General features: G+C 46.2%; 2 protein-coding genes across 3 annotated transcripts in view; one reads left to right on the forward strand and one right to left on the reverse strand.

Moving 5' to 3' along the window:
* Positions 1-27,247, forward strand: part of Wwox (WW domain containing oxidoreductase) — an 898,633-nt gene extending 871,386 nt beyond the window's left edge. For both annotated transcript variants that reach the window (XM_048437339.3, XM_085681773.2), the window contains one exon: positions 26,137-27,247. In XM_048437339.3, the coding sequence (XP_048293296.2) occupies positions 26,137-26,325 (189 nt within the window). In that variant the 3' untranslated portion in view covers positions 26,326-27,247. The remainder of the gene's footprint in view (positions 1-26,136) is intronic.
* Positions 17,413-27,588, reverse strand: part of Maf (MAF bZIP transcription factor) — a 349,963-nt gene continuing 339,787 nt past the window's right edge. The window contains exon 3 of the mRNA XM_085681775.2: positions 17,413-27,481. The gene's annotated coding sequence lies outside the window, so the exon portion shown is untranslated. The remainder of the gene's footprint in view (positions 27,482-27,588) is intronic.

Raw genomic sequence — 27,588 nt, forward strand, 5'->3', positions numbered from 1 at the left:
TAATTTCAGAGTGTTCCACCCATTGCAGAATGCACAGAAGCCTGCAGTCCAGCGGCGCTGCTGTTGTTGCTTCTGCAAGCAGTTTAGCTCTGTGTCTTCTTGAGTCTCCACGGAGCCTCTCAGACCCAGGAGAGCAGGTAGGAGTAGGTGGCGTTGTGGGGACAGAAAGCTAGAGTTGTGGAAGGTGAGGAGACAAAACAGAAACCTTCAATTTAATTTATTTGATAAATTAATTCTGATACTTACTTGCTCCCTTCCACTCACCCTGAACTCTCTTACTTTTTTCCTATTATACTCTCCCTCCTTCCCTCTTCCTTCTTGCCTTCATTCCCTCCCTCCCTCCCTCCATCCATCCCTCTCTCCATCATCCCTCCATTCCTTCCTCCTGTAACTCTGTCTATATATAATAAGCTACCCACATACTCATTTACTATGATTGAAATACCAATACAAACACCCCCAAATGGGGAATTTAGAAACTATAAAGAACAACAACGATGAAAGCTTCACTTGAATAAAATCGCCATCACTTCTGTTTACAACACTACATAGTAAGTAGTGGGGCGCCTAGGGGCATCCCTCTCGTCTTCCCCACTCACATCTTTCAGTCCAGTTGAGATCACAGTGTGGACTCTGTTTCTAAACGGCGTTGAGATTTTTTACACTGTTATGTGAACTACTGACTCTTTAGAGAAGTTTCGCAAAGTGAAGTCATAGGAAGAAAAGTTATGTCAGCCCCTTTTGCTAAAAGGGGCAATTATAGACATTTTGTGGCCATGGGAATACCCAGGGTATATATGCATTTTGAGTGTGTGTGTGTGTGTGTGTGTGTGTGTGTGTGTGTTTAAAACATGCTCTGATTGGTTAACAATACATAGAGTACACATTCAGCTGAGCCCTTTATTTAATCATTACATACTAGTCTGTGATAGAGAGTAACCCCAGCTAAACCAAGCATCCCCTATCAGCGAGCACACTCTCCTTAGTTCTGCTATTACTGTTGCTTGCACTCTTACAAATACAACAGTACATGTTTTGGGTTTTATTTTTTTTTCTTTTTTGCATTGGTCCTAGCACACTGCTGTTTTTAATTTTGTAGGGTAGGTTCTCAAAGTCCAATCTGATTCCTGGGTCAAAGATCAGGTAGACCTAATTTGGTATCTTGTGTTTTTACTCAGCATATACGCAAGTAAGCATGTCTCATATTATCAAAAGTTCTTTGCAAAGGATCTTTTTTTTTTTCAATTGACTGCCAAGTTCTCCATCGTGCAGCTGTTCCAAAGTTGACTTGATGTTTCCCTTATCACAGTGCCTTTGGGTGCCTTCCAGTTCTGTGCTTTTTAAACACTACTAGGTTGAACCTTTCTCTGCAGGGGTCTTTGTACTCCTTTGGACTTAGAGGTAGGATAGTCAGAGGCTGCAGAGGGATTGAGAGGTTTGGGGGTTTTTCTATTCGTTTGTTTTTGTTATTGTTATTTTGTCTCAAGATACTGACAGTCCCAGGACAGATCTGGCCTGCAGGTTGTATCCATAGGCAGTTCCAACTCTTTCCAAAGGTAGCATATGCCCTTGAAGTTACACCATTCCCTGCTTCTTATCAATCTAACTTCACTGACCCCAAACCTGAGCATAGCTCAGTAGCTGTGATGATTCATATTGATATTGATTGTCAACTGACAGGGTCTAAAATGACCTGGGAGACAAGTCCCTGGACACCTTGGGATGGATTTCCAGATTAAGTGAGAAAAACCATCTGAGCTGTGGACAGCACCATTTCTATGGGCTGGGATCCTTGACTGATACAAAGGAAAAAGTGGTGATCCTGCCTCAACTTGGTATGCCAGGCTTGGTTGACTCCCCAAGGGAGGCCTTAGCCCCTCTGAAGAGTAGATGGAGTAGATGGGGGTGGGGTAGGGAGAGGTGGGGCACAGGAGAAGGGGAGGATGGGGGAACTGTGGCTGGTATGTAAAATGAATTTTTTTTTAAAAAAAAAAAAAGCAAAGGAGAAAGTGAGCTGAACACTCGTTCATCTCTCTCTGCTTCCTGACTGTGGATGTGACATGACCAGCTGCCTCAAGCTCTTGCTACTCCCACCGTGATGAACTCTGCCCCAAAGTGATCCCTTTCTTTCTGAACTCGCTTTTGTTGATATACATCGTAGGTATATGTAATACACACACATATACAATCACAGCAACTAGAAAAGTAACTAATACATTAATGATCCTTCCAGCCACCCCCAATCAACCAGGAGATTGTTCCGGAGACAAATTATGTTGAGCTGAAGGGCATCGTGGGGTATCCCTTCATCCCAAGGACGGCATCTGTCCATTCCAGCCACCTGGGAGAGATGAGAGCTTCTTCTGGGCGCTCATGGAAAGCTTCTTAGGTGCCTTCCCATGTTTCATTTTTTTCTGCTCATAACCATTGTTTCCCTGCAGGACCAGGCTTCTCGAGTAGGACAGTCCAGTCTGGAGTGTAAAGGGAGGCACGTCTGTTTTTTGTGGGGGACTTGGGTACCAGCATCACGCCGGTAGTCTGACAACCAAGACATCAAGACTGCACGTCTGTGACACATACCCGTCTCCCTCTGTCACACATAAATCTCCATCTCAGGATCTGAGTTTATTTTTTGTCTCTAATTCCATGTCTGTCTTAAACACGTGACATCTCTGTGTATGGGCTTCTCCTGTAAGACCTCACTTGGTAATGTTCTCAGCTGGGATCGGAGGGAGGGGAGGGAGGAAAAGTAATTAGCAGGGCCTATTATAATGGGGTTAGCGGGGTTATTCGTGGTTTTAAAGTAGAATAACAGAGTGTTTAAAAGCCAGGATTCTGGAGCCAGGAGGACTGGGTTCAAACCCTGACCCCTTCCTCTTGCGAGCTTGTGACCTCGGCCATGTTATTAACCTCTTTATGTCTTTATTTTACTATAAATATGGGATAATTATAATGCTTGACGCATCGTTTTGTTATGAGGAGCAAATGAGTCGCTGTTTCTGAGTTAATGTTTATCTAGTGAAGAGCAAGCACTCTGTGTGTGTGTGTGTGTGTCTGTGTGTGTGCACACGCGCGCACGCGCAAAATATCCAGGAATTGATGTGCTTGTGTCTTCTATAATTCCAGCTGGGGCAAAAGAACTTTTAACAAAAACCCCCAGACTGGCATGGATCACAAAGAAGCAGGCTGGGAGAGAGGGTTAGAGGGCTTTGAGGGTCGAAGAACAGAGGCAGCTAGGTACATGTGGTGTGCAGATTAGCACACATGGGCCCTAACTGATGCACATTCTTCAGGAGGAGGCCCATGTGGTTTATATGGCATGTTTGGGTGGTTCTGTCTAGCAGTCATTGAAAGCACTCCACTGCTGGCCAAGGTATGGATACAACCAAAGCTAGAGGCTCACCACCTGAAGAAGAGCAGGCAGAAGGCTCCCGAAGGAAAGGATCCTGGTAGTCCCAGGCTGACCCTGCACAAGACAGGCCAACTCTGGGGGACAGGTAGTACCTACAGCATCCTGGTCTTTGTCCTTACAGTGGGACAAACTAGAAGAAAGAAAAGAAGAGCGAAGAAGAGGCATTTTTGCTGAACGCTGTATTGGCAAATGCCATCAGATGTGACACACAGAACATCCTGGTGGGCGGACAGAAGCTGGGACTCAAAGAGACTAAACACACATTTCCTCTGTTGGAAAACATACCTCCTTTCCTTATGTTTCTGAAATTGACATGCTCCCTGTAATCTCTGGGGTCATTTCCTACTCTGTCAATCTTGTGCAGTGTGTATCAGCCATGAATCTTAGCTCAATGACCGCGTTAAGTTCCGCATATTAAGTGGTGCTAATGCTAACTACATAACAAATGTAATCAATAACTATGCGGGCTTTGCTATTTTTAGCTCATTTCATAGTCATAATGGTTCACTGAGCAATATTCTGCTGTTGCCCCCAACTTACTGAGGGAGAAACTGAGGCATCCAACCTTTAATAGACCTGTAGACCCAAAAGCTGCTAAGAGGCTGCCCTGGTGAAATAAAGGTTTCGTTTCAGTGGTTCTAAGAATCTTTGTGCCTTTCAAGCCTGTGTCGCTTTCTCCAAGTCCCACCGACTCTCTCACCGTCTCTCATTGCCCTTGTTTATATCCTCACAGGTCTCTGGAGGACGACTCCAGAGCCATGTTTTGGTGGTTGCTGTGGTTTGAATGTGACATAGGCTTGTATGTTTGAATGCTTAGTCCCCAGATGGTGGCCCTGTTTGAGATGGTGCTTAGAGAGCGGAGTGAGTCACTTGGCGATGAGGCCTAAAGTCTTAAAACCTGGCACCACTTCCTGTCCACCCTTTGCTTCCTGACTATGGACATAGTGTGACCAGCTGCCTCACACTTTGGCCTCCGTGTTTTCCCCACCTTCGAGTGTAAGGCCAGATAAACCCTTCCTCCTTTCAGTTGCTTGTGAGTTATTTGGTCACAACAATCCGATACATTACTAGTACCGCGGGAATCACCTCTCTCCCTTCCTCAGGCTTCCTTGTCTGTGTGGCTGTGTTGTCAGGACGCTTTCTTGCCAGAGCTTTCTCCAGAGGAGGCAAATGAGGACACTGCCCCGTGTTCTCCAGGGAGTGGGGCAAAGTAGCAGCCATTACCAGCAGCGGTCACTAAGAGGTCATCTGAACCAGACTGGTGACCTTGCCCTTCCATGTGCCGTCACGTGCACCTTTGACAAACCACTCGAATGCGTGGAGGCAGGCACAGTTAGTTGGGAGTCCAGATGGGAGAGTCAAGAGAAATGGTTCACACAGAGGATCTTCTGTTCAGCTGCTCGACCAAAACTTCTCAATTCCCCACCCGGTGGCAAGCAGTAACAATGTACGTAGCATCCAAACAAGTTTATGAGGCCAGAGACCTGAAATCAAGAGGTTCATTTGTGAGGAATACACTGACCTCCATGCCGTGGGTATCCCTACCATTTTTGTTACACATTGACTGGAGGACATTGGCTAGACTCTTGTCCTCACGGCTCTTAAAATCGATCCCTGAGCAGGGTTTGCAATTGTAATACTAACCCCATGGTGCCAGCCTGTACCTGCTTCTCCTGGGAATCAAGATGGTTCCTCCCCTTGGCTCAACCTTCTAGCACCTTACTGACTCATATCTGACCCTGGGATTGACCCACCTTTCCCAGAAGAAGAGGAGTCTCGGAAGACCAAGATAGCGGCCAGAAAAGGAGGCACCAAAGGCAGCCAGGGCTGATAACTCCTCCAGCTAATTTCGTTCCCATTTCCCCCGTGCTCCTGGCGATGATACAGTTGGCTCGGGGGGGAAGGTGATGAAAAGTTATCAGTCAAGAAAACATGAAGGGATGGCTATTTTTGGATAATCGCTGGCTGTAAGAGGCGTCTTTTAAACCTTAAAGAATTGTAAGGTTAGAGCTGTCCCTGGCACTAACCTTCTTGCTGTTTATAAGAAGCAGGAAACACAAAACCAGTTGCCAGGAGAATGACATCCATCCTTCTGGCCTCCCCGTGAGCCTAGAGACCTAGAGAAGAGAAAAACCGCAGATGTGTTTCCTTGAACTAGTGACCTGTTTGCAAAGCTGAGGGGGAGAAGTCCCTTCCCCTCTGTGAATCAAAGGGAAAACTGGTTCTTTTCTTACATTCAGGGTGCTTGAGCTCAGAATTAGTCCTCAGCAGTCTGCTCTCTGGTCAAGCCACTGAGTCAGACAGGAAACTCCCCTTATCCAATCAGAGCAGAGAAAATCTCCCTGGGAAACCAACCTCCAACCTCACCCAGCTTTAGGCCTCCCTGGTGAGCCGCCCACGTTCCCACTCCTACCTATTTATAGTATTCTCGAAAAAAGGTTACACTTAGGTGTCTTTGACCATATTTCCCCCTGGGGCTGTTTTTTTATTAGATAAGGGAGACACCCCGGTGGACCCATCCCCACCACCCACCCCGTCACCCAGGTAACCTTAAAACAGGCCTCTCTGCCCTGATCGCTGTCCGAGACAAGCACGTTTTCAACTTTCCTGGTGGGTTGCCAGATGAGAGCAGGGCCTTTTGTGAGATGTCTGATAATGACCAGATGTTTGGAGGATACTGTTCTAGACTGTCCTTCTCGGTGGTGGTGGAAGAAAGCCACAGGTGGAAGGAATCAGGGAAGGAACGAAGCTGAGGGTGGATGAGAGTGTGTGCGCCTCACGGGGTGGGTAGCTTTGGCCACTGCCTTGCAAGAGGAAGGCCCTTCCTGAGTTCTAGAACGTGACATGATAAGATGTTGATGATTAGGTACTGATGTTAGGGCTCAGACATATGCTCAGGGCTGATATTGGGAAAAGATATGGTAAGACACTCACAGATAGAAGATACCCCCCCCGTGTGTGTGTGTGTGTGTGTGTGTGTGTGTGTGTGTGTGTTTCTGTGTACACCTGATATCCTTGAGTATATCTCCACAATCTTTCTGGATCCTTCACATGACTTGTATTGCCTCACATGGTCTAGCCTGTGACCCAAGGCATGAGCAGTCTAGAATATACTCCGGACTATGCTGAGCTACTTGAGGTACCTAGGCCCAGTGAGAATGGTCATAAAGCTACTTGGTCCATAGATACTTGCACTGAGAATTATACTCAAAGCATATAAGCCGGATGGGCTTATCCCGAGTGCTTATCCCAAGTGCTGAGGTCCAAGGTTCTGGCAGGTTCTTACTTCCTCTGAGGGTTCTAGAGAGCCCCACCTCTTCTAATTCCTGCTGTATCCTTGGCAGTACTTGGTGCCCCTCTGCCTCTCTGCCCATTGGCATCCTCTGTGTGTGGTCATTATGTTTTTTCTGCTGTGTAGTACTCCATTGTGGAAATGTACCACATTTTCCTCATCCATTCTTCAGAGAGAGAGAGAGAGAGAGAGAGAGAGAGAGAGAGAGAGAGAGAATCCTGAGCTAGAGGGGATGGGAGTACAGACAACAGAGCTGGGTGAAACGAAATTGGAAGAGTTGCCTCCTGGCTTCAGTGCCAGAGAGGAAAGGTCTGGGAGGCAGGTACTGGGTGCCTCCTCGTCTGTGGTTTCAGACACAGTTCAGAGTCATGACTGCTGTCACGAAGCACCCATCTCTGGTCAACATACCCTCCCCCCCTTTTTTTGGTGATCATATGAGTTCTTTTAGTTTCTGGATTTCTTTTCAAGATTTCCAGATCTCCTTCACTGGAGGATATTTGCACGGGTGTGGAACCCAGCATGCACTGTCAGAGAAATTACAAATTACTAATTGAAGTGCCTCTGAGAATCATTTTCCTTTTGTTTTGCCTAATTTTCCACACTTAGGAGATCAAACTTTCAGGGAAATGTTTATACAGCAATTCAGCCCTTGCAAGCCATCTGTTGCCGAGCAGGATCTCCAGGACGCACAGCCGCGTGTGCTGGGTTGAGCCTTCCAAACCTCTTTGCATTGAGGCCTGATGTTTAACCTGCGCCAGAAGATCGCCACTTTTATTTCCAAATCCCCTGCCAGACTCACACTGATCTCCGGGGATCACTGATGGAGAGCAATGCAGGTTGTCCTGGGCCTGCTCAGAGCTTCTTCATTTCTGTCACGGAGGAGGCACCGAGGGAGGCGGGCAGCGACCTTAGGATTAGTATTCACACTTGCTTGTGAACAGCCGAGCTAGCGTGCACCAGAGGGAAAATATTCCTTCTCATAAATGCTCAATGATTATAGTCTTTATTGCATTCAAATCTGTATTGTGACATATAGTGAAAAGCCTTCAAATTTTGCATTGAAGAGTTGACAGGGTCTTGCTGGTGATGATGGAGAGAGTCACTATACAGAGACAAAGATCTGTATGAACAGGGAGGCATTGGTGGTACCTGGGCTTGGGACTCTGTCTTTGTGTGAGTGTGCACATGTGGCCACATCTATTGTGTAAGTGCAGGGACACATGTGTGGAAGTCTGGGTGTAAGCTCTGATGTCTGTTCTCGTGTCCCACCTAGCTTTTATATGGAGTCCCTTTTCTGTTTTTCCACCCTGGTCCAAAAGCTCCTGGGAATGCTTTTGTCTCGGACGCCCATCCAGTCTTAGGAGTATTACGGCTGCAGATGCTCACACCACTGAGGCTGGTTTTTACTTGGCTTCTTGGGATTTGAACCCTGTGCAGCAAGTCTTTTCACCCCGTCCCCTGGGGAGTCCTCTTGCTAGCGTGGTGTGTTGGCTTCTGAAAGACCCGACTGAGTAGATTACAGAGGTCTCTTTTAAGAAAGTATATTTCTCAAAGAATACTTACCCATAGTGCTTCCTGTTCCAATCAAAGGGGTCGGAGATTCTCTTTTCTAATAGCTGTTGACCAGGACATGAGGAGCGAGCAAGGATGGGACTTTCTTCCTATCTCCCTGATTTGCTTGTCTATTGAAATCTCTGGAATACAAAATCATTGCCTCCTTCCCATGAGAAGGGTTAGGGCAGCTGTTTTCCATCTTGACATTGATCTGAGAAAAGTGTCTTTTTATTTATACATGTCTTAGTTTTAAGATAGAATAGAGTGGGGAGACAGGGTAGTAATGGTCTCTGAGCTCCTTCCAGGTTCGTGTGTTTGAACACTTGGTACCCAACTGGCAATGCTGTGGAAGGAGTTGTGGAACCTAGAGAAAGTTAAGCTTGCCTAGCTGACAGAGGGGCCACTGTGGGCGGACCTTTGAAGGTATAGTCCAGCCCTCTAGCCATGATGAATGGCTGGAGACAGTAGCTATACTCCTCCACAGGCGGAGCTTCCCCAGCTGTGTTTCCTTCTGTGTCATGATGGCCCCTGAAGCAGTGAGCCCGGGGAGATCTTCAGTGGCTTCTGTCTCAGCATTTTGTCACCGCTTTGAGAAAAGCACTGCATAGCCCGCCTGGGGTGGCCCAAGCCGAAACCAAAGCCCTTGGGAAGTGGAGGCAGAAGGAACAAAAATTCGAGGTCATAGGATGTTTGAGGTCGGCAGAGGATAGGAGACGCTCTCTCTTAAAAAGGATTCTTAAGTCTGGAGACGGAGTTCAACGATACAGTTCTTGGCTAATGTGTGCAAGGCCCCAGGTTCAGAGCCCAGTACAAGCAAAGAAAATGTTTTTATGATGTTTTCGACTTGGACAAAACTTGGACAAAAAAGATTCAATGAGACATCAAGTTCATTTTATCAAGGAAGGGGAATCAATCAGAAGGTGAACTCTGTGGATTAATTGTTGAGTTTATAGAACAGGGGTCTGCAAACTGCAGTTTATGGGCCAAATCATGTTGCCTGGCTATGTTTGCGAATAAAGTTTTATTCGAACACAGCTGTAGCTACTTTGGCACCACAGGAGTGGGTCCATTTCTTGTAACAATACACCCTGCAGATTCTAAGCTACCTACTCTCAATCCTTTTATAAAGAAATCTGAGGACTCGTGGGTCTCATTAGCCTGTTTGTGGAACCTGAATGATTTTGGATTATGACTGAATCTGTTTGTCCATATTGTCGAACAAAATCGTGTATTCAAAGCAAACAAATGTACTGTAAGACGCTGGAAAAGGTGTTAAGAGTGAGAGGATTTCTATTTCTTGGAGGGAAAAGGCAACCAGAGAGCAAGTGAAATCAGAGTATAGGTTCTGAGAGAGTGTCTGACACCCGAAATTTGTGCTTTTCTGAGCTTTCCATGTGTTTCATCGTAGCTACATTGCGCAAAGAAAGGGTCTTTCTCTTTCTCTGTCCCCTCTCCCGTTTTCTTATGCTCAGTTAGTCAGAGCTCAAGTCTTACTCAATCACTGCCGACATCATTTGGGAAAAGCTTCTATCTAATCCTATTTGGGCTGAACAGAAAAGTTTTCAGTGCACAAACCCCACCAAATCAGCCATGACAAAGAATACCTATTGCTCACCCACCATCTGGCAGAGCTGGGATCAGCCTAAGTACCCGAGCTGGAGGAGCCCAGGAGCTGTGGCAGGAGAGTCCACTGAATAGACATCTATTTGCTGCTGGGATGTGTGTTTATAAACCTTCTCGTCAATGGGGGAAGTACTTAGAGTACGGTAACCACTGTCAATAAAATTAGTGGGGAAACAGAGAGTTTGAGGGAGTGAGCAATAGTATATTTTGGGCTCACCACTCATCAGGTGATTGAAGCTAAAAATGGCTTTAATCGCTGCCAGGACTTGAAATGCCTTACATGAACTGACCAGGAATCTGGGGCATTCACATTGCGGACAGCTTTCTCCTCCTCCAGAGAAGGGATGGGAATTAGTCATAGGGGTATTTCCAGATAGCGGAGCTTAACGCCTCACGCCGTGTTAGGTAGGCAGAGAGCTCCGCTCCAGAGAGAGAAACTCTTCCTGTCAGCTCGGACAAGGAATGTGTGTATTTTTAAAGTCTGAGTGACCACTAGTGAGTCATGGCCGCAACATGCCTTCCTTTTGGTATGAAAGGTGCCAAGCGCTGCTCCCAAACAGCTGGGCGGTTATTTGTTCAATTCTTGATTAATTCATTTTCTCCACTAGTCCGTTCATTCATTCGTCCATCTAGCTGCCCATCCATCCATCCATCCATCCATTTTCCACTTACTCATTTGTTTATCCATCCAACATCTACCTGCTCATTCATTCATTCATTCATTCATTTTGTGGTTATTGAGGTGGCAGTGGATTGGCTGCCCTGAGGGAGGTGCTTTCTGGGACATTATGGGGGGTCACAGTGGAGTCTCTCCAGCCCTCATCGTCTTGCTTATATCTCTGCCTCCTCCTTTCCATGTCCAGTTTCCATCATGCATGGTGGCTCATTTCAATCCCTTCTTCTTCTGGGGTGGGGGATCCCACTCTGATGAGTCAGGAGCTGTCACTTTTTCACCTTCCAAAGCTTTCTTGATCACCAAGTAAATGCTTCCCCCAGACAGTAGACTTATAGTAGTTTCCGAGACAGGCACAGATGTCTAAATGGAAGCCATCATTTTTAGCCAGATACCCTGCGAAAGCATTTGTGTCCCCCATTGTGTGTGTGTGTGTGTGTGGGAAGGGGTAATAGAAGAGGAGAGTCACGCTCTCTCATGCTCAGATGTCCTCTTACCGCCACAGCTGGCCACGGTCTGTTGAGAGTAGACTGGGACAGCTGCAGGGAGGATGTCCCGTGCATCGTCCGACTCCAATCTCAAAGTGAATGAAATGCATTGGATGGCATGACCTCAGAAGAAGAAGCAGGCAGTGTATGTCAGAGTATTCCCCAATCACTCTGCTGTCTGGAGGTTGAAGGCTGGGTATCCTGGGAAGCTGTCTAAGGATGGCACTTGGCAGTATGCTTGGGACACAGCCTAGGATGCTCACCTGTGAGGGAATGAGCACATGGCGAGAACGGAGCAGGGACTGTGCTGTGACAGGCGGTTTGGACAGTCCCAGGCAGGCTCTGAGGCTGGGGTAGCCCTTCAGAAATTATATCAATGGGGATAAGGAGACAGGAGCATCACTGACGGAGGCTGCCTCTTGGAAAGGATCTAGCTAGGGTAAGGAAGCACACTTTGGCTAAACACAATCCCTGAAGAGGACTCATCCTTCCAAAGGCAATAGCCTTGTGACCTGGAAATCCCCTTGATGCAGAACGGGCATTTCAGCAGAGTACCACAGCATCCAATGCAGTGCCCCAGGCCTGCTCTGAAGTCAGGACTGTAGTCCATGCATGGACAGGTACAAGGAGGCAGAAAGTGGCAGGTGAAAGCTACAAAGGTGGGTCAAAGGTCTATATGGGAACCTTTGTTCTCCAAGACAGCTAGCCATGAGAGGGTTTGAGATGAGCCTAATTAAAAAAAAAAAACAGCAAAAATCAGTAGCTGCATCAATTTCACATTCTGCATTCCAGTGTTGTGGGAATGTCAATCAAGAGGAGAAAGACAGTTTCTCTTTTTCATTTCCCGTGTTCTTGGTTTCCACTTATGTGTGTGTTTGTGTTTGCTGGGGCATGCTCATGCACATGTGTGTGCATGTATGGAGAGGCCAGAGGTCATTCTTACATGTCATTTCTCAGAAGCCACCCTCCTTCCTTGTTTCCTGGGACAGAAACTCTCACTGAGATCCAGGGAACTTGTGCTTAAAATGTCGTTTTGTAAGGTGAGGATTGTGACGTCACTAAGCCCTGAGACAGACTCGGCTCTTGTAGTCGCCCATGCAGGAGCCTGTTTGCGTCGTCACTTGAGGAGGGAGCAAAACCAAAGGCGCCTTAGCTGAAGCTCCAGAGGTGCAATGTCAGCAAATGTCTTGTTCTTCTCCGTGGCCCTGGCACTGGGAACAACACGACCCCAGACCCTTCAGCCTAACAGTGTGTACTCTGGGTGCTGGGTGCTTCTGGATGCCAAAGAGATCTTCCCAGCTGGTTTGCGTTGTTGGGCAACGGAGAGTTCTGAGCCCATTTAGAGCCATTTCTGTGGCTGTCTGAAGAATGATGCCTAGTCCCAGGATTTCCCCTCCTAGTATTATCCCCAATCTCTCTCTGCCCTGCTGTCCCTCATACCTAGGTTCCATTCCCACCCCTTGCACCTTCCTGTCTGAACCCCTCCTTTGTTCCCTGAAGGGTTCCAGGCCTGCGCTCTCAACAAGAGCTTTTTGAGGAGGGGTTGACATCGTTAGCTGTAGGGATGTAGAGATCCCACTAGCAGAAATCCACTGTTCCCATGGAGCTCTAGTCCTCTGGGGAGCCAGGAGCACCATGAGAACTAGGGTCAGGTCTGATTGGAATCCTGCCCTCGTATTTCTGGCTTACCTGGCCATCAGCCTCCTCACGTTTAAAGCACAACTGTTAATACCTTCTCAGAGTTGCTGTGTAATGAGGCAGGGAGGTGAAGTTTCTAGAATGCTGTTTAGTACTCGTTACTGATAAAATAACACGTTCAAGCCTGCGGTTGCCTTGGGCCAGGGAAGTGGCTGGATGGAGGCAGCTTTAGGTTATGGGGACCACATTGAATCAATATCTAACCTCATCGGTTTTTATCAGTAAACATCAGTTTACGTGTAGCGTGCCTGACTCAGCCCAGTGGCTTTATGACTTGCTTGAACTTCAGTTTTTCTATTAACACAACGGGTTAATAACACTCTACAGTACTCTTGCAAGAATTCAATAAAACTTCTACCTCTTGGCATCTCCAGAGTGCCGTGGAAAGCATCCAGACCCTTATCTAGGGTCCATGTCCTGTAAATACCACTCAATTCTGAACGTCAAGGCCCTGCCAGCCAGCAGAGGACAGGCTTTGTACCACCTCGACACTCGGAGGACCATCTGCACAGCCAGCTTGCATTCTCGCTGACTCCGTGCTCGGGAGCAGGCCGTTTGTATGCCTTCCTTTCTCCTAGCCGGGCGTTTGTGAGAGGCTGAATCCTATCGGGGCAGCAGCCAGAGCCTGGAAAAGCAGAGTAAGGTGTTCCTGGGTGTACCCCATTTTCATGAGTTCAGCATTTTCCTCTGCCGTGAGGGCACGAGAGTTTCAAGTGGAGTTGTCTTGTCAGGAGACTGCCCTGACCAGGTGGATGTGCCAGGTGACCCACACATACTGAGTCATTAACCCATGCCTTGCCAGCCTGCAGAATCCCTTGAAGTTTTCCTGGGACAGTGTGGGCACGGCCTCACTTGCAGGCAGAAGTGGCGCCTTTGGTTGCGTGAGTTGGGAGGACTTGGCAATGGAGTTCAGAAGGGGGAAAGAAGGTCCCTGGGGTTCTGCATAGAAAGGATGTAGCTGCCAGTAGGGTCAGTGGCCCAGGCAGGCAATGTCTCAGGCTCCATTCTGACACCCTTAGCCAAGGCACTTATTTCTATATACTTGACTCCCATGCTGTCTGCCAGCCTCCACCAGGGTGAGTTCTGGGTTTAAACCAAAGGCACCTACAGTGTGCTCATGACCTTCGGTTTTCAGTGCTTTAGGGTTCAAAGTCAGCTTAAGTAGCCACCAATGGGATGGCCAGCATGAATGTCTGTTTGCCCTGTGTGTGCAGCACTCACGGAAGTCAGAAGAGGGCATCGACTCCTCTGGAACTGGAGTTACAGGTTGGTTGTTAATAGCCAGGTGGGTGCTGGGAACTGAACTCAGGTTCTCTGCAAAAGCAGCCAGTGCTTTCAACCACTGAGCCATTTCTTCAGCCCTTCATGGTTGTGTTTTAAAGCAAGTGTTCAGTGGGAAGACTAAGAGAATCAGACATAGAAGCTATGCTATAGGAGCACAAGGCACATTAGAAGAGGATGTTGGAGCTAGGCTCAGGATTTTTCACAAGGAAGTGCCTGTCCGGGTATGTGGTAGGCAGTAAGCCAGCCAACACCATTTCCGTACCTCAGTTTTCTCATTTGTAAAATGAAATTAATGCTCCTTAAGGATAGATTCGTGTATTTTTCCAAATCTATCTTTCAAGTTTTCAGATAGGACATATGAGAGAATGCTAGGGTGGGGTGGATCCTGGGGAGATGCCTCAGTGGCTGGAGCACCTGCCACACTGAGTGTGAAGAGTGGGAGTTGGATTCTCTGAGCCCACATAAAAGCTCCCAAGTGTGGGGGTCACCTTTAATCACAGAATTTGGGGAGGCAGAAACTGGAAATTATCGGGGCAAGGCGGCCAGCTAAACTACCTGGAAATAATAGGCTGAAGGTTCAGTAGAGTCTTAGGGAGCAAAGGGGAGGACAATCGAGGAAGACAACCATCATTATCTTTGGGCCTCCACATGCACACAAACATACATGCACATACATATACACACATGTGCACATACATACATGTAAATGTATTCACATGTATACCATGTATACGTGCATGTAGAAAAACTGGTAACAAAAGAATGCTTTTCCAACCATCTAGCTACTAATACATAGATTCTATACTTTAGAAGTATTTAGTTATGGGGGTGTGTGTGCGGGGATGCTTACACATAATCCAAAAGAAAGCTCCAGATCTTTTAGATCCATGCACTTGTGAGGTCCTTGGTGTGGGTGATAGGAATTTTACTGTGGTCCTCTGTTGCAGCATAAGTGCACTAAACCACTGAGCCATCTTTCCAGCCCTGATTGGCTCTACACTGCCTCTACACTTAACTATTAGGGCGCTCATTCACTCACTTACGCCACCCTCGGTGAGCGTCTCTCCCCAGCTGTCTTTGAAGAGCTCTCTGAAGATGCAGGGAATGTATGTTAAGGGCGGGTGTAGTGATTGCCTTGAGTTTTACTGTGGTCAGCAAAGAACATGGTAGTTGTTCAAATCCTGGTGTCCTGTGGCCGCAAATACAAGCTTGCTACTGTCCCACTGTGCAGCCTGTCAGTAGCATGGCCAGCGCGATGCTCAGAGATGTTGAAGGAGGTGAGGCGGAAAGGTGATTGCTGCTTGGATATCTAGCTAGATGGCAGAAATGTTTCCCCATCTTTTAAGTCCCATAAACGAAGAGAAGGCAAGACACTGTGAGCTGCGTGTTGCCTTCTTTCAACTTGAACTGAGCAGAACAGTAGCTACCTATGAACTTGTGTCTGCTGTCTAACCCAGGAAAGTCCCAAATGTCACAGGATCTCATCAAAGATTATACCCTTCATAGAAGAGACTAAGGTCTATTGTGTTACAATTATAATTATCCTGGCCTGCCCTGTCACCTGGGTACCCTGTCCCTTTAGGAGACAGGCTCTGTCCACTCCCAATCTCCCCCTTCCCACCAAAGCAAGCTGATCTTGGCTCTCCCCTTTCTCTCCGCTGTTTTTCTAAAGAGGCAGCTCCCTGCCTCGCTCCTCCCTCCTCTTTCCTCTTCCTTTTTTTCTGTCTCTCTGTCTCTCTCTGTCTCTTTCAACCTCTTCCCCCCATGCCCTTCCAATACCCATGAAATAAACTCTCCATACCCAAGTTCTCACTGCATGGCCTGTCGGTCTGTCCCTTACCCTCTGTGGTCCTCTACTCGCGATAGGATCTGCCAGGGTCACTCACGCCATAAATCATAACATAGTGGCTTGTCACACAACCGCAAGAGACTGAACTCTTTTGTACAGCCACACACTCTGTGCTAACATCAGATCTTCCCTTCTCCTCCAGTCCCTCCCAGGACACGAGAGTTCCTAAAGACTTCCACTGGGGCAGGACGGGGGGGTTAGAAAGGGCCTCTCCATGACAAGGTGGATTGCTTAGAGGCCTGTTTCCTGGAAAGCACAGGCAGCAAAGGCTGTGCCTGCGCTTGTGCTGTGAGACAGCGGAGGGAGTTGGCTCTCTGTGTATGCAATGCCCATGCTGGTTTTGCGTTCCCGAGACCCGATGCTACAGGATTCTTCAAGGGCTCCGGAGCTTCTTGTGCCATCAAATTAGGTTTGAAAACTTCAATAAAAAGAAGTCCCCAAGGAAACTGTCAATTAATGCATTTACACCGTAGCATCATACTTGGGCAGAACATCTTCAAACACTAATGCTGTTTGCCAGCCATTAAAGAAGTGAGCAGGCTCCTTGGTTTCCATAGATACCTGAAGTAATGGCCTCTTTCCTCTCGTTAAAGTGTGAAAGTTGTTCAGTTTCTTTCTTTTCTTTTCTTTTTTTCTTTCGCTTTGTCTTTCTTAACTTTCCTACTCTATCCCCATTTGTAAAAATAAGAGATAACTAAATTGAAACCTGGCAGTGTCATTTGTCTGAGGCAGATAGCTTGATTTATAAACTCGGGGATTTCATTCCTGCTCACCTCATTATTCCATGACTTCCTCCAAGAGTGTTGATACTTCCAGGAACCAGATTAGAGAAATTTTCAGTTGATCAAATATTTCCCTAGTCCATTCAAAATGTATATACACATACTCAGAAGGAACTCTGAATGCTCTGTTGAAGAGAAACAGTTGTGATAACCTATGGGGCAGAGGTTGACAAATTGTTGCCTGGAGGCTAAATCTGGCCCATTGATTGACTGTATAAATAAAGTTTTATTGGCACACAGTCATGTTCATCTCTGTGCATATTGTTTATGACTCCTTTTGCGGAAACAGTGCTAAGCTTGAATTTTTGCAACAGAAACTGTAGGGCCCACAGAGCCTAAATTAGTTCAAAGATTTTAAGTATGCAAGGAAGAAGAAAATCAGAGTTTTGGTGGAATTCAATCATTTTTCCCTTTTAGACAAGTACCCAGTCTTAATGTGACTTAGGTTCAACACCTTTTAAACGGGTATAACAGGACCCTCTTATATGATATTGAGAGTGTGCTTGGCATCTAAGATGTAAACAAGAATTATCGTTACATGATTTGGGGGTGGGTGGGCACAAATGAAGACAATCAATGAAGCCTACCTGTGGCTCTAGAATTGTTTTCCCACACCCAAGAAAAGCGTGTGGAAACGCGTCGCAAAGAACTCAGCTATGTTTTTGGGATCTGTTCTCAGTAGTTCCTTCCCGTAAGCTGAGAAGCCCTGCTGGAATCCATTCATGGTGGAGAAAGCAAACAAAAGACACCACGCCAGTCTAGGAAGAAAACTTTAATTTCTGTTGAGCTTTAAAGAGTCTGAGAGAGTTTTCCCCTTTCCCCCTTTTAACAAACCAGTTCAAGAACATGCCTTCAGATTATAAAAGTACCTGAAATCGCCTAGAATATCAACATGCATAGTGTGTTGGTATTTACATATATTTACATACAGAAGCAAGAGAAAGATCTACAGTTATTTACAGTCTACATAGGAGAAAAGAAAGGCAGCCTAATTGTATTTCCTAAAATACAGTAGCTGAGTAGTTAGCACATGCATATTTAGATAATATTTGCATGATAGAATGCAATTTTTAAATTTTTTTTGTTTGTTTTGTTTCTGGTGTATTCACATCAAGTGCTTTAAACCGCTCTCTAACCCAGGCAGGATTATTTACCCTGGCAATTAAAGCAACAGTACACATGATTGTTTCCCACTAACTAGCAACAAGCTGCAGGTGAGTGAAATATCTATCGTTTCTCATCAGCCCCTGGACCACTGAGAAGAGATCTCTCCGTGTAAAGGCGGTGCCTGAGTGATCACCATTCATTATGGAAGTAGTAACAAACGAAATGCTCGCCACAGTATGTTCTGAATGACATATTAGCAAGGCTGACATCTTCAAGCCAGAGAAATGATCTGTCCCAAGAAGTTCTCAAAGAAAAAACATGCACAGCTAAATGAGGATGGGCCTTGTTTGACATGGCAGGGCTGGCCATGGGGGCTGGGAGGTGCCAATGAGTGCTGAATCAGGGCAAGATGCACCTTCTTAATTCATGTTGGGATAACAGAGTAAAGAGTTCATTTCTTACCTTGATATGGTCATATCAGAGATCCTGTGTTTCCCATCTCCAACCCTAGTATTTTTATTTCTTTTTGTACGATTTGCCAGCGGCATACGTATGTAGAGACTGTCGGCGGCTTCAACAATCTAAACAGCTTGTTTGAGGTGTGCCCTGAAATCCCGCCTGCTCTCCACAGTAAAGGTATTTTTTATTATTATTTTATTTATTTTACTTTGAAGAGATAAAAAGACAGGCAAGAGGAATGAAGCTTTTCTGTGCAGAAGAAAAGGGAGAAACTCTGTGTTTCACGTATACTAGGAAGACATCTTTTTTACCATCTATGAGAACCAAACCCATTAATTCTGCCTGGCCATCATTTTAAAGATTTATTTCAGTATACATGGTAAATACAGAAGCATACATGTATATACAGTATATATAGATATATATATATGAGTGGCTATAACCAAGGTTAAAGAAGTAAAATGTAATATGTTTCAAATTAACACCAGCAGATGTCTTCTTTGATCTCTTATGAACCCTCAGTGGTTCTTCAGCCCTGACATTGAGATGGACCAGTTGGAAAATTACAGTGGTAGGCCTAATTATGCTCTAAGTAAGATGCTTATTTCAATGGCAAAATTCTATGGCTCTTCTGTTGGACCGTATCAGAGTAACTCATGAAAGAATGTATCCCTCAGTTCAAATTTCCACTCCACAAGACAAATCTCTATCTGCAAAAGAACTATAGGTTGAGCTGAGTTGAGCAATGCCCATATTCTGGGCAACTCAATGGGGAATACCCAGGGATGTCTTTCATGAATATGTAAACCCTAATCCACTAGATCTTCCCTTCTCTCCAATGAGAATTGCTTAAGAGCAATGTGGACAGACACAAATGGAATGTGGAATGAGTGTGCTTCAGGACAACCAAGCAGATTACCCTTGAGCCATGCCTTTCCCCTCTTAGAAGCACCCTCCACCTCCTTTCCCACCAAATCGCACCTATAGGGCCTCCTAAGGTATAATAACAGATCTCAGACAGTGACATGATTCTAAATATCATATTGCTAGTCCTATAAGATCACACATAATTCTGTCATGGAACCAATGGGCTGTCTATTACAAAAATCCGCAGACGTGAGGAAAATAGAAAAAGGACTTTATTTTAAGAGAAAGTCTAGAGTAACCCTTGCTGTGAGCGTAGAGCCACAATAGCTTACGGAGGTCACTCTGCCTTCCAACCCTCCTGATTTGAAAAAAAAAAAAAGTCTTCTTCTGGCCTTACCTTCTCAACCAAACATGCTTTTGGACACCTTGGAATGGTTGGGGTTGGCTAGCTAATCCTTCCTTAGACTTAAGATTTTAGGAATGGCAACTACATTCTTCTGTTTTTAAAGAATTCCATCCAACTTTCTGTCTAGAACCCAGGGTTTCTGGGACTTCCTATGGCACAGTAAATGAGCAACACTATGCTAGGGTCTTTCCCATCCATTCTACCTTGGTCTTCAAACCAGCACCTCAGAACTCCGCAGGGACATTTCCAGACAACTGTGTCTTTTGTCAGAGACTGACATTGGGCGCTGTCTTACTTCGGATTCCTTCAGTGCAGCAGGAAATGCATCAGGTCATCTCAGAGACTCTCTCTCAGGGTATGGCTGCCATTTGAGAGCTTCACGTCGCTCAAGAGGAGTTTTGCAATTTGGGTGTCATCTGTGTTTGGCCTAATGATGTTTAGTGTGATGGGTTGGCATATTTCACTATCTGCCTATCCCTCGGTTACTGCAGTCAAGCTTGTCCTCACACCTGAGAATACACACTTTACCTTCATGGGCGAGTCACCAGGAAAAGAACCTAAGATCTTTCACAGCTGTGAGCCTGTATTTAGCAAAGGGATTTGCTACGGTAACACTAAGTTCTGGAACACACTGTCAAAGCCACGGTGACAGCTGAACACATTCCCTTCTGCAGGGTGAAGGGGTTTGTGTGTTCTCTGTATGACTTTTCTGAAACATTTTTTTCCTCACGCTGGTAGAGCCTGTACACAAATATCCAGGCTCCAGTCTCTAGAGTTTCTATCTCCTCCCCTGCAATGCAGGCTTTTTGTAAGGAAGCCTTAAGAACAACCTGTGCATTAGCAGAACTCCCAAGAGCGACGAAGAAGTTTACATCTCAGCGCCTAAATGAAACATTTGCATGGATCCGAGCCTGTACTGTTCAAGGCCTTCGTAGGAACCAATTGTCGGGAATTTGTAGGAGTTAATATGCTAGGGATTTATTGGGGGTTGGAGGGAAGGAGGTGGTTGTTTTGCTTTGCAAGTCTAATGGAGCCTGTCAGCACCTGCGCCTACTGAAGGCCACACTGCGCCTATGGGAGTTTGTAAAACAGGGGTGGCTCTGGAAATGAACTGAAAGTGCTTTACCTTTCTGGCTGAGTCGATGCAGACTTTAGCACGTGAGTGTTGTTGTGCTATGGGCAGGATGGAGAGGACATGCAGACAGACATTTATTCTACTGGTTTTGATGTTCCTGCTTTGAAAACGTCTATGTCAAAGGGTACGTTCCTTAGCTTGGCAGATCTGGTGCCCAGAGGTAGCATTTTGAGTCAGTTGAGTCAGGTAACTTTTTTTTTTTTTATGAAGGGTCATTTGCTATTGAATAGATGGATAGGGTGCTGAGTCTTCATTTTTTTTTTTTTGTTAATCCAAATGGATATAATTTCAATTTAGTTCGCTGACTAAATCAACAGTGGAAAAATCTCCTTTGATCAGTTTTCAGGTGCACATATGACAGCTTGTGTATTTAACTTAGGCCAAATCAGGGCCTCGTTCTGTAAGGAGGCATGACCTGGGGAAGAAGACAAAATAGCATGAGAAAGCCTAAGTCAGACGGGAGGCACCTAGAGAGAAATGGTCACCATGACCGTATTCCTGTCGCGTGTTTGGGACGGAGGTTTCCTATACTAACTCATGGATTCTGAATCAGTCCATTTGTGACTGTCCCTGAGACTTTGGACAAGCTGGATTTGATCTTTGAATAGAAGTGGGTCTCTGAACATGGAGATGCTGGTTGTTCCTGGCTCAGGGAACAGCATGGAGAGTAGAAGATGATGCTTAGGAAGCTGCCTGCAGGCACCTGGCGCATGCTCGCCATCAATCAATGCTAGGCCTCGCAGCTACTGGGCGAGTCACTGTTGGCTGGAACTCACGGGAGAACAGAGCTCTTTGTTCTCTTCTGCTGCCTCCTTCCATTGTGTTGAAACCCGGGAGGCTTATAAGCACTGACCCAACATTATAGATAGAATTCAGTTGTGTGGGTAGCAATGGAGGTGTTCTTTCGCTTTGGTCACTGGTCAGAGAGGTGCAAGGGTCTCATGCCTGTGCTAACTACTTTGCTTTATGAACAGATAGAATATTATGGAATATGAGGTCATTTGTTCGCTGACAGTCTAGTAAAGTAGGGACACAGCACCCCTTGGAACAGCTTGGTTTTGCCTCGTGAACCCGAGATGGAAATCATACTTGTTTGTGGAAACAGCTATGTCCCGAGCACCGAGATATTTGGTGATGAACTCCAGAATGCAATGCTGCATATTTCTGAGAGAGAAGTCTTACAACTCTTCTGCAGGAGCATTACTATTATTAGGAGAGGGGAAGGGTAGTGAGATGCTTGTCTCTGCTCCGACTCTGTGACTAATTGTTCCACTCAGTGTGATCTACCTATTGCACCGCTGCATATTTGGGAAGTATATTCTCTGCCTAGGAGACCCCAGATGAGTAGCAATGAAAGCTTTGGGGGTCTGAAGATGCTCCTGCCTTTCCTCTTTGCCCAACACGCTCACTGTGCTGTGCCACTTTTAACCCATCTCGGCAGTCGGTCACTACCTGCCTTCCTTCCCTGCCCTTGAGGCTCCAGGCCTAATCTAGCTTGCGTGGCGTGTTCCCATTTCTGAATCTATTTTTTTGCATAAATTGATTAAATCAGCATTTGCTGTGCAATATCTTGGTGTGGATATGTCTGTAATAAAGCAATCTTCCAACATCTACCGCTCTTTCAAGTCTTTGAATATAAATGGGCCATGATAGTGTGTGTATTTTAAAATGCGCTGTTGCATCTACTTTAAGATGGGAATCTATTCTTCCTTTTAAATAAGCATGCATGTTAAGGTAGAGTCACCCGAAAGCTAAATTAATTGTGTAACATGTGTTCTTATCAGAACATGAGTATTCTATCACAGCACTAAGTAATGCATCGCAGATATCAATATGTGGTTTTGTTTGGTTGTTTCAAACCATGTGTTGTTTATCAGAAACCTCTGTACCTTCTTCTTCAAAGGACTCAATATTCATTTGTAACTAGTGCTGACGGCTACAAATTGCTGGCCAGCGGTTATCAAATAAATGTTGGTGGAAGGCAGATACTTAACGTTTTCATCCCAACAAAGGATTTTGGAAGGCCAGCTCCTTTGAATCTCAGGGGCTCAACTCCCAACAATCACCCATAAGCATCCTAGCTTTCTGAGGTGGAAGATGGGATTGCAAACCTGGAAGATGATTTCTTGGAGAAAACGATGAACCTCTATTAGCAAGATGTTCTCTGCCTAACTTACAAACAAGAACCCTGGACGGTTTTACATACACAGTAATGGCTGAGGTCACAGGTGAACTCTGGTCACTGCAAATGTTTGATTAGAACCCAGATGGAATAAGGGTATGGTTAAAAATTCTACTGGGCTTGCCAGAAACTCTCCGTCCTGGGTCGTCAACTCATTAGTCCAATGGCATCGAGGTGGCTGGAGGTGTTATTTCCCCAGCTTCTTGTGATGAGGGACTTCTACACAATCTGACAAATTGTTCTGAAGGAAACAAACAAACAAGAACCATCTGGGAGAGAACCACAGTTCCAGCCAGCACTCTCATGTCAAGGGGTTATTACTTTATCACCATGAACTAGTAAAACAATGTTGACAAATGGCAAGTCATACCTTCAAATATTCCACCAGCGTTAACCTTGTTTTCTTTATATGCCTGTTTCATCTCCTCCGACTTAGGTACTGATGTCCCCAAAGTGGCACGAAAATCATTTGATGGTGATTAAAGTGCTCAAAAATAAAAACAAAAAAAACCCCTTTCTTATCAGTTTGAAAGTGTTTCATCTCCTACGAGTGGTACAAGCTTGTTTACTAATGAGCCCTCACTAATGCGGCAGTGTCTCAGGCTGATGGGAGGCAGACTGGGAAGCTGACGAGCCCTAAGTGGGAACTTGTTGTTTATAATGTCGCCACATCAAATGCTATAAAGATATCACTCCAAGGTTGTCATTGGAACAGCTGAGAAGAAAATTCTCCAAAAAGCCCGTGAGGCAGTGGGCATGGGACCAACAAGATATTGTCAGCACTCAATTGTCTGTCCTGAAAAGAAGATAAAGCAAGAGCCGGCGGCAGCACGCATGGCTCGGGCAGGGAGACTTTGCCAAAAAGACACAGTCGGTCTTTGGGGTAGCAAAGGCGGCTTTTGTACCCTGTTCTGTGTTCTTTTATAAAGCTGGGGGCACAGGCAGTAGAGTTTGTGTTGTAAACTACCCTAAGTCCAATGGCAAGGAATGGATGTGAGCGTGTGTGGATCATTGGGCTTTTAAAGCTGCGTGCTTTTCAGCACAGCCACCAAACACACACTTCCGTGAAAGCAGCCAAGCTGCCATCATTTGCAGATTCCACTGATGGAAGACACACCTCCTCTCCCATTGAGCTTGACCCTAGATTGGGGTGACTTTAGAATTCCTTCACCATTTCAGCAATGCAAGCACGCAGACCACACGACGTTCGAAGGACACAGGAGCAGTTTGCTGCATTAGGTTTGGAAGGACTCTGGTGGCCAGTTTCCTGAGTGGCTTCCCTGGGTCCTGTCTCAGGATTGGACAGTCTGTTGTGAGATTAGAAGCGCTGTCTGAAAGGGGAATCATCCAGGGCTGGGGGAAGAGGAGAAGGGGAGGATTGGAGGTGAAGGGACTAGATTCTCTCAGCCACTACTTAGAAGTCTATGGCAAGTCACCTGATCATTCTTGGCTGGATTTGTCACCAACAAAATAAAATGAAAATCCAAGAGAAATGGTCCAAAGTTTATTCAAAGCTCTGTCTCCACCTGGACTCGGCAGGGAGCAGAGGGCAAGTTGCTGTTTGGCTTGAGTTAGCTGAGTGGTCATCCTTGTGTTCTGCTTAGGCGGCAGAGGCACTTTGGCTGCCCTCTTCCTCCTTAAAAGATGTGGAGGAATCCCACAACCCCCTGGCAGGGGTTTAGATAAACACACCTGGTGTTCAGCAAAAGGTGAAGACCATTAGCAAGTCAGTAAAAGGAGAGCAACTGAGAAAGGGATCTCTGAATCCAATGTAATCGCTGTTCATGGTGGGGAGTAGGGTGCTGGGGGGAGTATTTGAGGGACTTCAGGGAGTCACTAATCCTTTGCTATTTAATTAAAGCTCCAGTTACAGGCCAGATGTTCAAATCCTGGACCGGTGGAACCCAACCAGGGGGCTCAAGCAGCCAGATATGATCAAATATCAAATCTGATTCACACACTCCTCTCCGCCTCTCCCACGGCCAGGCCACGGGGCTGCATTTGACCAATGCATATATGATCACCAACCCTGACCCAGAAACCAGTCCCAAATAAAACCCAAACGGAATTTGGCTGAAATTGCAGTCCCTCGGGACTCTGGCTCCAACGGTTCTAGTCATGTATGGGGATGTTTGTCCATGGACACACAATTTCTAACCTGTAGGGGCAGGATCTAACACAATTTCAACTCTGTAGGGGCAGGAAAAAGTGGTTACATTTGCGTAGGGACAGGAAGCCATCTCTCTTGCCAGCAAACATCCCTAATGGTTTCCCTAAAGTATGACCTCTGTGGCAAGCGTCCGGTCCTTGTTTGTAACCCCGCTCCCCGTCAGCTGATAGCGAGTTGATGCATCAAGAGCTGTTCTCCACATAAATGATCACAGGACGGCAGATAAACGGCACTGCTTTTAAATTAGAGCCCTGCTCACCATGCCGCCTTCCGAACAGAGGCCTATTATTTTTAATTATGGCTTGCAAAGCAAAGTGAGCTCTTGCCCTCTTTATGGCATCTCTGGCAATATTCTGTCAGTTGGGATGACATGGTGCCCCATCAGTGAGCACGCCCCTAGCTACAGCCCCAACTGTGACTCCAGAGGAGACCAGAAAACGATCGCTGGTGTTCACAGAAACTTGAATTTGAAATGGGCTGAAGGATACGTGCCTCCCACCTTAGGTCATATCTTGTTGTAAATCAAAACGAATATGACATTTAGAAAAGTGTTTTCTGGGTGAATGAACACATCACTGTAGGGATGTGCAAGACTGTGTGTGTGTGTGTGTGTGTGTGTATTAAACATCGCAACAGTGTTGTAAACCCACCCCACCCTCTAAGAGCATCCTGGGCAAAGAATACGGGCAATCTGTCACCAGCCTCACTTGAGACACCCATTTGATGGGGCATCATCAAGAGTGGTTGGTTGCTTTTGGGAAGAAGGTTCTAGAAAGTTCTCAGTGTCAAATTACATTGCACATGAAGAAGTCAAAGGTTTGGATGGATCTGCTCTTGCCTGTTGGGAAGGACAGCATCTTTTTCTCTGTGCCGGAATGGCATCTGGCATGAGAGATTGAAATGTATCTTTATTTACCACGCCTTTTCCTCTACGATGTGTGAAAAGTCACACCAGCTTTACAAGCAGAGTTTACGGACTTGTTTGTCCAAAGCTATTGCACACCATACTTTGCAGTCCTGTGCTTAGTGCTGAGCCCTTTGCCATGCTGATGTCCAAGTGGAGAACGGCTCACTGATCTCTAGAGAGCCAGAATGGCATTGGCCTATCATTCCGTTTTTAAAAACAAGTGTTTCTCTTTCTTCTCTGTTTTTCAGCAACAGGGAGCTGCTACCACTGTCTACTGTGCTGTTGCGCCCGAGCTGGAAGGCCTCGGAGGGATGTATTTCAACAACTGCTGCCGTTGCCTGCCGTCTGAAGAGGCTCAGAGCGAAGAGACAGCCCGGGCCCTGTGGGAACTCAGCGAGAGGCTCATCCAGGACCGACTGGGCAGTCCATCCAGCTAATCAGAGCCCCATAATTTTGGGCAACCTCCCCACCCATGCTCTGACCCTCATAACTGCCAGCCCATCATCCAGGGGTGCCCCTCACCCTCCAGTGCAGAGCCATGAGAGTAAAAGAAATAAGAACAGCTATAACCAACGGGAAGGGTTGAGTGTCAGTGGGATGCAGGACCTTTCAAGGGATAACGTCCCTTTTGTAGGACAGGGTTAGTCATGGATCTGCTTGCTTTTCTGGTGGTGGCCTGCTTGAAACCGGAAGCATGGTTAACATGTAGGTTCCTTTGCTCATTGTAGAAACACAAGTGATTCTCTACTACCTTTGGAATAGCCTAATGTCCCCTTGACCCACTCAGGCGCCACCACGGCCACCACTGCCACACAATGCTGGCTTTCCCCTGTTGAGAGAAGAAAAAGAACATGTTCACCTCTCCATGCTGAGCTCAGTCCTGGAGGCCAACGTTTCATACTTCCCTACCAAGTCTGACCAGGCTTGGCAACTTTGCGTGAAACTCCAAACCGTGTCCCAACAGAACCACTGCGCTGGTGCCATCAGAGGGGAGGGGAGCGGAGCCGGTGTGCTGAGCTGGTGGGTCCCAAGAGCACCTTTCGCTGTCTTCCTTGCCAAAGCTATGTAAGCATTTTTCTTTTCTTTTTTTTTTAGTGATTATAACAAATATATTGCAAATCATTCCCTAGATACACAGATGGGCAAGCAAGGAAGCAAGGTTTCCTTAAGACACAGGGGATTTTCTTGAGGTGGGAAACAGGAAGTAGTTCCCTCAGTCTTCACTCACAGTTCCAAGGACAACCCCCTGAGGGAGTGTCAGGGCCTCACAGTCCTCTTGAATTAGCGGCTAGCTGGCTAGCTTCAACTTCCCTTGGCTCCTCCCATCCTATGCTTAATAAAAAACATGCTTGACTATGATCGCCTGAAGTGTGGATCATTTGTTTGAATGTTCATCTCAGTCATTTTTGTTCTGTTTTGTTTTTGTTTGTTTTCATTTTTTTTTTTTAGAAAAGAAATCTAGAGGAAAAATAAAGCGCTTCTTGTGGACGCCGGGAAAAACACCATTCTTGGTTCTTCTCTGAGTGTGGGTTTAGTTTTTGTGCTTTGTGGGCCGAGTTGTCTCACGGGATAAGCATGCCAGCATCGTATTTTCTGTGAGAGAAAGAGAGAGAAGAAAAGTGAGTGTCCTGTGATGTTACCGTGGTTGCATTCACTCCCGATACTTACAAATGGTTGTCTCCGTCTTCAAGGAATTGTTC

This window comes from Myodes glareolus, chromosome 22 (genome assembly GCF_982192425.1).
Source record: "Myodes glareolus chromosome 22, mMyoGla1.1, whole genome shotgun sequence".
Lineage (NCBI taxonomy): Eukaryota > Metazoa > Chordata > Mammalia > Rodentia > Cricetidae > Myodes > Myodes glareolus.